This window comes from Xenopus tropicalis, chromosome 10 (assembly GCF_000004195.4).
Source record: "Xenopus tropicalis strain Nigerian chromosome 10, UCB_Xtro_10.0, whole genome shotgun sequence".
NCBI classification, from domain to species: domain Eukaryota; kingdom Metazoa; phylum Chordata; class Amphibia; order Anura; family Pipidae; genus Xenopus; species Xenopus tropicalis.
The window spans coordinates 4,738,452-4,749,871 of record NC_030686.2 but is presented as its reverse complement, the minus strand read 5'-3'; the positions used below and the strand labels follow the sequence as shown (position 1 = coordinate 4,749,871).

Here is an 11,420-nt window from a genome sequence, read left to right as displayed (position 1 = left end):
CTTTAGTCTCTCTGCCCAGTTTAGAATAACAAAAAACATTCATTTTTCATGATTTAAAAAAAAAAAAACAAAAATAGGCCAAAAGGATAGTTATATCAAGGAGATTGGGGTGTGGGAAAGACAGGGGGGTGTTCTATACGTGATCCCATGTATGTTATTCTCCCTGTATATCTGAATGGTACAGCCCCCCGGCCAGAGTGTATTATGGGATGCTTTTATCTTCCTTAAAGTTTTAATAAGCCTCATTACAGACAAACAGCAAGTGCCTGTGTTCCGCTTGTAGGTAGGTTACAGTTTAACCTCTGTATTCATTTTCAGCATAACACAGACACTGAGACAATTTTGTTATTGTATGATTTATCTATTTATTCAGTGGCTCTCCAATTTAGAAGCACAGCAGCTATTTGGTTGCTAGGGTCTCGTATACCCCAGCAACCTTAAAGTTGTTTCATTCACAGATGTATAGGAGAGGGCCTGAGTAGAAATAAGTAACAATAAAGTAGAGAATGGGTCCTGCTAATGATACGGTATATTTTAGCAGCAGGGCTGCCAGATTTATTTTTCCAAACCAGCCAAAGTCAGTTCTAAAACCAGCCCAAAACTAGCCAAAAGCCACTTTGAAAGTAGCCCAAAAATAGCCCAATATGTGCAATAAAAAAAATTCTAAAAAATAAAAGTCCAGCTGGGAAATCACTACAGAAATAGATTCAGAATGTTGCATTAACCCCAGACATGATATACATATGGGTGCGTTGAACTACAACTCCCAGAAGCCCCAAGATACCCTGAGATTTATACCTGTATTAACTGCAGAACTGCCCCCACATCCCAGTAGCAAGTAATAGTACAATCTCATACCCTATAGAGCAGGGGGTAGAACTGCCCCACATCCCAGTAGAAAGTAATAGTACAATCACATACCCTATAGAGCAGGGGGTAGAACTGCCCCACATCCCAGTAGAAAGTAATAGTACAATCACATACCCTATAGAGCAGGGGGTTGAACTGCCCCACATCCCAGTAGAAAGTAACAGTACAATCACATACCCTATAGAGCAGGGGGTAGAACTGCCCCACATCCCAGTAGAAAGTAACAGTACAATCACATACCCTATAGAGCAGGGGGTAGAACTGCCCCACATCCCAGTAGAAAGTAACAGTACAATCACATACCCTATAGAGCAGGGGGTAGAATTGCCCCACATCCCAGTAGAAAGTAATAGTACAATCACATACCCTATAGAGCAGGGGGGTAGAACTGCCCCACATCCCAGTAGAAAGTAACAGTACAATCACATACCCTATAGAGGCAGGGGTAGAACTGCCCCACATCCCAGTAGAAAGTAATAGTACAATCACATACCCTATAGAGCAGGGGGTAGAACTGCCCCACATCCAGTAGAAAGTAACGGTACAATCACATACCCTATAGAGTAGGGAGCAGGGGGTAGAACTGCCCCACATCCCAGTAGAAAGTAATAGTACAATCACATACCCTATAGAGCAGGGGGTAGAACTGCCCCACATCCCAGTAGAAAGTAATAGTACAATCACATACCCTATAGAGCAGGGGGTAGAACTGCCCCACATCCCAGTAGAAAGTAACAGTACAATCACATACCCTATAGAGCAGGGGTAGAACTGCCCAACATCCCAGTAGAAAGTAACAGTACAATCACATACCCTATAGAGCAGGGGTAGAACTGCCCCACATCCCAGTAGAAAGTAACAGTACAATCACATACCCTATAGAGCAGGGGGTAGAACTGCCCACATCCCAGTAGAAAGTAACGTACAATCACATACCCTATAGAGCAGGGAGCAGGGGTAGAACTGCCCCACATCCCAGTAGAAAGTAACAGTACACACATACCCTTGCATAGAGCAGGGTAGAACTGCCCACATCCCAGTAGAAAGTAACAGTACAATCACATACCCTATAGAGCAGGGGGTTAGAACTGCCCACATCCCAGTAGAAAGTAACAGTACAATCACATACCCTATAGAGCAGGGGGTAGAACTGCCCCACATCCCAGTAGAAAGTAACAGTACAATCACATACCCTATAGAGCAGGGGGTAGAACTGCCCCACATCCCAGTAGAAAGTAACAGTACAATCACATACCCTATAGAGCAGGGGTAGAACTGCCCCACATCCAGTAGAAAGTAACAGTACAATCACATACCCTATAGAGCAGGGGGTAGAACTGCCCCACATCCCAGTAGAAAGTAACAGTACAATCACATACCCTATAGAGCAGGGGGTAGAACTGCCCCACATCCCAGTAGAAAGTAACAGTACAATCACATTCCCTATAGAGCAGGGGGTAGAACTGCCCCACATCCCAGTAGAAAGTAACAGTACAATCACATACCCTATAGAGCAGGGGGTAGAACTGCCCCACATCCCAGTAGAAAGTAACAATACAATCACATACCCTATAGAGCAGGTTAGTCTAAAAGAGCAAAAAGGAATATAAAACAGAGCCTCTGTCTATGCTGCCCAATTGCATGCTGGGTATTGTAGTTTTATAGTAATCCTAGCTGTAGGCTAATTGTTAGAAACAAACTACATTACCCAGGATGCAGTGGGACAGACACACTAGGTGGGAAAAAGTTTGTCTAGTTTCCAAACTACAAACCCGCCAAGGCTCCAAACAATAGCCCCAAACTGCACCTTGGCGGGTTTATACGTTGGAAACCCGGCTTTAAAGTTAGTAGCCCGACTTTGGCGGGAAAACAGCAACCCAGTATAGCAGCCAATGAGAGAACACCTATAAACGGCGACGGGACAGTCAGTTGCTACGGAAACATACACTTCCCCTTTTTTGTCGCTGCCCCGGAAGTTATCCGGCTCTCCGCACTGACGTAAGTCCTTCCGGTTGGCTGCTTCTTTCTCTTTGGTGTCGGCCATTAGTGCGAGCAGGAGGTGAGGCTGCGGGGCTGCGCGCTTCGGAACGGCTTCGGGTTGTTATTTCGCCAGGGAGTGTCCCTTTATCGCTCATTCCCAGTTTATTAACCTTCGGGCTAATGGCCGAGCCTGTGTGGGGGAGACGCAGCGGTGCTTAGGCGGGGGCTGTGCGGCTACACGTGTGTGGGGGCTTCATCAACGGCTGAACTACATCTCTCTGCCCCTGGCTAATGGAACGGGGTAGTTGAATGGCCAATTCCAAACAAGTTGTAGAATGATGTCGAGCGATATTCTCAGAAAACTTGCAGTTGGTCTTCATTTTTTATTTGTAGTTTAGTTATTTTCTCAGCAGCTCTACAGACTGGCGTTTCAGCAGCTGCCTGGCTGCTAGGGTCCAGATTACCTTAGCAACCAGGGAGGTATGTGGTATATGAATAGGAGGGGGCTTCAATTGGCTATGGGTTAATTATTTTTATAGCTCTTTATATAGTTTAACTATTTGCTTTTTTCACACTTAGTTTCCATATAGGGGTCAGCGACCCCTATATGGAAACTAAGTGTGAAAAAAGCAAATAGTTTAATTTTTATAGGTCTTTATATAGTTTAACTATTTGCTTTTTTCACACTTAGTTTCCATATAGGGGTCAGCGACCCCTATATGGAAACTAAGTGTGAAAAAAGCAAATAGTTAAACTATATAAAGACCTATAAAAATTAATTAAAATCACCATTAGAAAAGTGTATGTTTCCATAGCCAATTGAAGCCCCTTCCTATTCATATACCAGCGCTCCCTGGTTGCTAAGGTAATCTGGACCCTAGCAGCCAGGCAGCTGCTGAAACGCCGATCTGTAGAGCTGCTGAGAAAATAACTAAACTACAAATAAAAAATGACCAATTGCAAGTTTTCTGAGAATATCGCTCGACATCATTCTACAACTCCAAAGTTGAACAAACTCTTTCAAGGGGAAGGACCCCTCTAAAACTGGCTTTGGCCTCATCAGAAAAGTAGAGTTCAAAGCAGGTTATTTCTCATTGGTTATAAAGTTATCGTCAAATTAATAGCAGCGTCCCTCCTTTCTGTTCTCCTGGTTCTGACTCATGAAACAATGTAGCTGTTCTTCAGGCCTATTAATCTGTAGTTTAGTAGTCAGAACTATAGGTGCAGAGAATGAAAGCAGTTCCTGTCTGGTAGTTTAGTAATAGGTCACTGTGGGCCCTTTTAGATTTGGTTAAACTACAACTCCCAGAATCCCAGTGAGGGCCTATAGCTATTAGTGGGGGTTAAGCGTTATGGATCAGTGACAACCAGGGACCCCCCCATTGTCTTAAAATTATCTATAGAAACTGCACTATAAGAGATTAAACACTTCAAACTCTATATGGGGTGAAGCCCAAATTGCCCTTTTACCCGGTGCTGATAGAATCTGGGTTGGACTGTAGGTTTCACTGAAATGACTAATGTGTTTGTACCCACAGGTCACCTTGTGACGGCAACTACTACGCAAAATGCAGAACGACGCTGGTGAATTTGTGGATCTCTACGTCCCCCGTAAATGGTACGGTCCTCTCACCTCTGCCCCCCCCCTGATATACGTTTTGTGATGGAATAGATAGCTGGCCCCCAGTAAGGGGTAATTATAGCTTAGTTGGGATCAAGTACAGGTACTGTTTTATTATTACAGAGAAAAGGGAATCATTTAACCATGAAATAAACCCAATAGGGCTGTTCTGCCCCCAATAAGGGGTAATTATATCTTAGTTGGGATCAAGTACAGGTACTGTTTTATTATTACAGAGAAAAGGGAATCATTTAACCATTAAACCCAATAGGGCTGTTCTGCCCCCAATAAGGGGTAATTATATCTTAGTTGGGATCAAGTACAGGTACTGTTTTATTATTACAGAGAAAAGGGAATCATTTAACCATTAAATAAACCCAATAGGGCTGTTCTGCCCCCAATAAGGGGTAATTATATCTTAGTTGGGATCAAGTACAGGTACTGTTTTATTATTACAGAGAAAAGGGAATCATTTAACCATGAAATAAACCCAATAGGGCTGTTCTGCCCCCAATAAGGGGTAATTATATCTTAGTTGGGATCAAGTACAGGTACTGTTTTATTATTACAGAGAAAAGGGAATCATTTAACCATTAAATAAACCCAATAGGGCTGTTCTGCCCCCAGTAAGGGGTAATTATATCTTAGTTGGGATCAAGTACAGGTACTGTTTTATTATTACAGAGAAAAGGGAATCATTTAACCATTAAATAAACCCAATAGGGCTGTTCTGCCCCCAATAAGGGGTAATTATATCTTAGTTGGGATCAAGTACAGGTACTGTTTTATTATTACAGAGAAAAGGGAATCATTTAACCATGAAATAAACCCAATAGGGCTGTTTTGCCCCAATAAGGGGTAATTATATCTTAGTTGGGATCAAGTACAGGTACTGTTTTATTATTACAGAGAAAAGGGAATCATTTAACCATTAAATAAACCCAATAGGGCTGTTCTGCCCCAATAAGGGGTAATTATATCTTAGTTGGGATCAAGTACAGGTACTGTTTTATTATTACAGAGAAAAGGGAATCATTTAACCATGAAATAAACCCAATAGGGCTGTTCTGCCCCAATAAGGGGTAATTATATCTTAGTTGGGATCAAGTACAGGTACTGTTTTATTATTACAGAGAAAAAGGGAATGGATTTTAAAAGATTTAATTATTTGATGAAAATGGGGTTGGCCTTTCCTCATATACCTATTTGTAATCATATACATTGCCCCAGCACTCCATCTGTCTATATCTATCCATGTTTCCCACTCCTGGGTATATATAAATAGTTAAATGATCCTTTGCAGTAAATTTTTGTTCTTATTCATCTCACTGAACCACAGGACCCCTGCCTCACCACCAACCCCACTTCCCAGAAAGCGTTACTATTTCAGTGGCCATCTTGCCATTTTGATTGCTGCTGCTCATAGAGCTGTGCATCGGTGTGGGTGTAGGGTGCAATGTTTCAGGCGGTGACTGCAGGTTTAAGGAGATCCTTATATTACAGAGAGCAGGAATCAGGCATTTAGTGCTGGCAGGCAGCTGTGGCAATTCCCTAATGAGCATTTCTTACCGTGGGCTGCAGAAGAGGACCCTTTTAGTAAACTCAGATGATTCCCCTCCTAAGCTGCCGTCCTGTATCCCTGAGAGTACAATGGGCTCAAGGTGGTTTTAATTTACCCACCATGCTGTGCGCCAGTAACACTCACGTAGAAGGCGCCAGCCCCAGAGGTGCAAGGGCTTTGCTTCCGGACCACCCCTAGAGCCACGCTGATGAACATTTCCAGTGCTCTGTTTGGGTGTTGCCAAGTTTCCGTTGCCTGGAATGTATATTCTGATGGGAAGGTGCCTGAGCTGCATGGCAGGCTGGTTCCAATGGAGTTTTATGTTCTGGTTATATGTGCGGCTACAGGGTGGGAGAATCTAATAATAATAATGCCACGACAGTTGTGTTTGGCGCACACATTACAATCCTTTTTAACTGTTATTTCCATTTCTTTTTAGCTCAGCGAGCAACAGAATCATTGGGGCCAAGGACCATGCCTCCATCCAGATTAACATTGCCGAGGTGAGTTTCCGATTTACTGGCAGGGGTCCCGGATACATTCCTTCCCCACCTAAATGGCTCGAGCTTTGCCTGACATTGTGCTGTAACTTTACTGCTGCAAGTTGGAGTGATATCCCCCCCCCCCTCACCCCCAGCAGCCGATCAGCAGAACAATGGGAAGGGAGCAAGATAGCAGCTCCCAGTAGGTATCAGAATAGCACTCAATAGTAAGAAATCCAAGTCCGGCTTGGGACTCCTCCAGTTACATGGGAGTAGGAGAAACAATAGGTTAGCTGAAAGCAGTTCTAATGTGTAGCGCTGGCTGAAAGCTCAGACTCAGGCACAAGGCACTGGGATGGCGCCTACACACCAATATTACAGCTACAAATACATTTGTTGGTTCAAGAATAAAAGGGTAAATTGCAGAGGGAATTATTTGCTGTGTAACAGTGTCATTTAGAGATAACAAGTGCCCCATAAATATCATGGCAGTATCCCTTTAGGGACCCAATATCTAGTCAGTGCCGTGCTGGAAAGTTCATGTAGGAGACTCATATCATTAAGTAAATATAAATAGCTGATGTCGTTCATAATAAATAGTTAAAATGATTTATTCATTGGGGTCCAGTGAAGTTTGCCCCCCCCCGCTCTCCCTTGTCAAGCTGCTTTATGTGGTCATAGCTTGATACAAACGGGCACGGGACAATAGTCCCAACTCCCCAGCCCCCCAGAGGTTGCTACTGCAGAGTAACAAGAGTATCTAAAATAGGCACACTGCCCTTCATTAAAGGAACAGTAACACCAAAAAATTAAAAGTAATGTAAATATAAAGTAGGGGGTTGCCCTGCACTGGTAAGTTGTAGCGGGGTATTTATATAAGCTATAGTAGGGTTTCTGTAGCAAACACCCCAGCTGTACCGGTGCAGGAATGGCTGCCCCCGGGGCTACACAGCTGGGTATTTATATAAACTATAGTAGGGTTTCTGTCGCAAACACCCCAGCTGTACCAGTGCAGGAATGGCTGCCCCCGGGGCTACACAGCGGGGTATTTATATAAACTATAGTAGGGTTTCTGTAGCAAACACCCCAGCTGTACCGGTGCAGGAATGGCTGCCCCCGGGGCTACACAGCGGGGTATTTATATAAACTATAGTAGGGTTTCTGTCGCAAACACCCCAGCTGTACCAGTGCAGGAATGGCTGCCCCCGGGGCTACACAGCGGGGTATTTATATAAACTATAGTAGGGTTTCTGTAGCAAACACCCCAGCTGTACCAGTGCAGGAACGGCTGCCCCCGGGGCTACACAGTGGGGTATTTATATAAACTATAGTAGGGTTTCTGTAGCAAACACCCCAGCTGTACCAGTGCAGGAATGGCTGCCCCCGGGGCTACACAGCGGGGTATTTATATAAACTATAGTAGGGTTTCTGTAGCAAACATCCCAGCTGTACCGGTGCAGGAATGGCTGCCCCCAGGGCTACACAGCAGGGTATTTATATAAACTATAGTAGGGTTTCTGTAGCAAACACCCCAGCTGTACCAGTGCAGGAACGGCTGCCCCCGGGGCTACACAGCAGGGTATTTATATAAACTATAGTAGGGTTTCTGTAGCAAACACCCCAGCTGTACCGGTGCAGGAATGGCTGCCCCCAGGGCTACACAGCGGGGTATTTATATAAACTATAGTAGGGTTTCTGTAGCAAACACCCCAGCTGTACCAGTGCAGGAATGGCTGCCCCCGGGGCTACACAGCGGGGTATTTATATAGACTATAGTAGGGTTTCTGTAGCAAACACCCCAGCTGTACCAGTGCAGGAATGGCTGCCCCCGGGCTACACAGCGGGGTATTTATATAAACTATAGTAGGGTTTCTGTAGCAAACACACAACTTTTACCAGTTTAGGACAACCGTACATAATATATTAATTACTTTGATACACTTCATTTTTTGGTGTTACTGTTCCTTTAACTTGTGCTTATTGTGATCCAGACAGTTCTGTAGAATGTCTTCCTCCCTCTTATCTTGACTAGGACAATGAATTGGGCTGCAGGTTGTCTGTCTCCATAGTCTGTCCTGCTGCAGGTCCATGAGCGGTACTGGCTGATTTATGGGCTCTGTAGCAGTGGGAGATACGGGGGGAATGGGAAGTATTGTAGCTGGCAGGATACATCCCCGCTTATCTGTGATGCTTTTTATGGCAAGTACATTTTCTTTAAATATCTGCATTCCTCAATTGTCCCAGGGTTCTACAGAGGAACAAAAGAACCGCTTGGTTAGATAAGCAATGTTCCCACTGTTCTCTCAGCCTCTGATAAGCGCCTCAGGCACCTTCTCTTACACTCTTTTATCTGAGAGCGTCTTGCTGCGCCGCCAAGTTGCCTTTAGCCCAACGTGCTGCGTCCGACACCCCAGATACTGTCATCGCAGCTATTCCCTCTTTGGGCTTGAACTTTTTGGGGGGCAGTGAAAATATACAGAGTGTAATAATGAGATTTTCTTTGGCAGGTCGACAAAGTGACGGGCAGATTCAACAGTCAGTACAAGACCTATGCTATCTGCGGCGCCATTCGTAGGATGGTAAGTATTGGCTTCTGTACCAATGGGCACTTCTGTCTGTAGGAATACATTGTAAATTAAATCAAATGTTTTAAACTAATTCAAATCTACTGTTACCCTGCACTGCTAAGGGTGAAGACACACGGAGCTACTAGTTGCAGCTACTCGTCACGGCTACTAAAATGGACAATGCTGATCATTTACTGATACGTGTGTTTTAGCAGAAGCAATTCTCAGTATTGTCTATGGCAGGGGATTTTCTGGTGTTTAGTAGCCGTGACAAGTAGCTGCTACTAAGTAGCTCTGTGTGTCTTCATACTCTTTAAATATTTTGGTGTTACTGTTCCTTTAATCTCAGACCTTGTAGTCACTTGGGTGAATTTGGCCTTTACTAACAGTACAGCTGCCCTTCTCCAGTGCAGTTTCTCATATTGTACATTTCATTTCCACATCACAGGGGGAATCCGATGACTCCATTCTGAGACTGGCAAAGAATGACTGCATTGTCTCAAAGTAAGTGCCCGTTCTCTCAGTGCCTGTTGTTCATGTAGGAAACTTTAGGCCTAACTTGGTAACTACTGCCTGCCAAAAGCCACAGGGCATATCCTATCCAGGGCTAAGAGCCAATGACTGAATGGCCATTGTGCAATGGGTTACATGAAATACAATAAACCTGTTAACTAGTTCCCAAGGTTCCATAACCTGGACCTGTTGCCTTTACCAGAAACTGCTCTAATTGTTTCTTGGTGGTTTTATCAAATACTAAGGGGTGTATTGACATTGCCGACATCACCAGAGATGTAGCCCATAGCAGCCAATCAGATCTTTAATATCTGAGCAAAAATTAAAAATAAGTCGGGGGGGGGGGGGGGTCCCCATACACAGGCATATAAGCTGCCGAATTATCCTAAACGACTCAAACCTTTACGTGTAGGGGCCTGTTCAAATCTAATTGCTTATTGGTTGCTATGGGCAACATCAGGGGTAATGTTGGTCTCCAGTGTTAATAAATACATCCCTAGCAGAAACAGAATTCTAAATGGATTTTGGGGGGGTCAGAGACAGTTCCATTATCATTAGAGATTTGTCATTCTTTGTCTTCTACAGGGCACAGTTAGGGAAGGTCTGGGCCGGGGGCAGTATAGGCTTTAGGTGACATGGCCAGGGCTGCAGGGAGTAGGAGCAGTCTGTATGTATATAATATAGATATTATATCTCGCTTTATGTGGCATTACTTATTGAATTGTGTTCCTCTGGCATCTGTCTCACTGCACTCTGTCTGTCTGTCACTCGCTCACTCTCATAGGAACTTCTGAGACGAGACTGTGGAACTGAGGAGACGAGTCGGACAAAAATAATAAAAATGTTGTTAAAAAGAAACAGTCTGCTTGGTGTTTATCTCCGCGTTGCTTCCAGGAGGCGTCTGTGCGCCCAGGTGAAAGGGTTTGATTGATGCGCAGCCTCTTGCGGTTTTCTATCTCTCGGAAACCACAGGCGCGCGGTCTTGGCCGGCCAGCGAATTACTTCACTCGTGTTATCTGACGAGATCACTACCTTTGTTTTGTCTGGTTAGACGGGCGGTTTTGGGTAGGATGTCTCTCTGTGTGTCCGAGGGGAATGTCGCTGGCAGCCATAGTGCTGCTCTCAGGCAGGGGAGCCGCCAGCTGGAGCGCTCTGACTGTCAGGTACTTATCTGCTGTTTCCTAGGTCTGAACTCTGGAACACACAGGAGTCCTGGCTCGGGCAGCGATAGTTTCCATTGGGGGGTAGGGGAGAGGTCTGTGCTGCCGACGAATGAATGCTGGGAGAGGAAGCAAATGAATCCTAACAATGGGTCAATCCTCATACAGACTCTGCAGTCCCTATCCATTTATGGTTATGTTTGCCTTCTTGAACTGCAACTTTCAACCTCCATTGCCACCTACATTAAAGGTGCCCATACACGAGCCAATTTCAGCTGCCGATATTGGTCCTTTAGACTGAATTGGTGACTTTTCCGCCCGTGTTTGGGCACCAACAATGGGCCTCCCTAACTGATATCCAGACTAAAATTGGGCAGATCTCAATCAGGCAGGTTTGATTTTTACATTGGATTGGGGACCAAATCTGCCTGATGCGGTCCTTGAACCGACTTATGGCCACCATTTTAATCTGATCGTTTGGCCCTAGGGCCAACTCATCGAATTAGCCCAATATCACCCACCCATATTGGGAGCAAATCCATTCGCTAGGTGACCTTGCCAAGCAAGGGGATCTTAGTGTGTGGGCCCCCTTAGGTCTATAGCTTCATACCAATTGCCCACAGCAACCTGCCCCTGGGTAAGGGCTGAACCCAGCTATAGTAATAC

General features: G+C 44.7%; 1 protein-coding gene across 1 annotated transcript; it reads left to right on the top strand.

Annotated features, from left to right (window-relative positions):
• The first annotated feature begins 2,896 nt into the window (after positions 1–2,896).
• On the top strand, positions 2,897–10,452 carry rps21 (ribosomal protein S21). The gene is made up of 6 exons (NM_001005126.2): positions 2,897–2,929; positions 4,389–4,468; positions 6,472–6,535; positions 9,022–9,093; positions 9,530–9,585; positions 10,379–10,452. The coding sequence occupies exons 2-6, from the start codon at positions 4,419–4,421 to the stop codon at positions 10,386–10,388; spliced, it is 252 nt and encodes an 83-aa protein (NP_001005126.1). The 5' UTR covers positions 2,897–2,929; positions 4,389–4,418; the 3' UTR covers positions 10,389–10,452.
• The last annotated feature ends 968 nt before the right edge of the window (positions 10,453–11,420 follow it).

Excerpts from the sequence above, each read along its gene's own strand:
- rps21 (NM_001005126.2), top strand. The coding sequence starts at position 4,419 with ATGCAGAACGACGCTGGTGAATTTGTGGATCTCTACGTCCCCCGTAAA. Across the intron at positions 6,536-9,021 it reads TCCAGATTAACATTGCCGAG|GTCGACAAAGTGACGGGCAG; the intron begins GTGAGTTTCCGA and ends TTTCTTTGGCAG. Across the intron at positions 9,094-9,529 it reads GCGGCGCCATTCGTAGGATG|GGGGAATCCGATGACTCCAT; the intron begins GTAAGTATTGGC and ends TCCACATCACAG.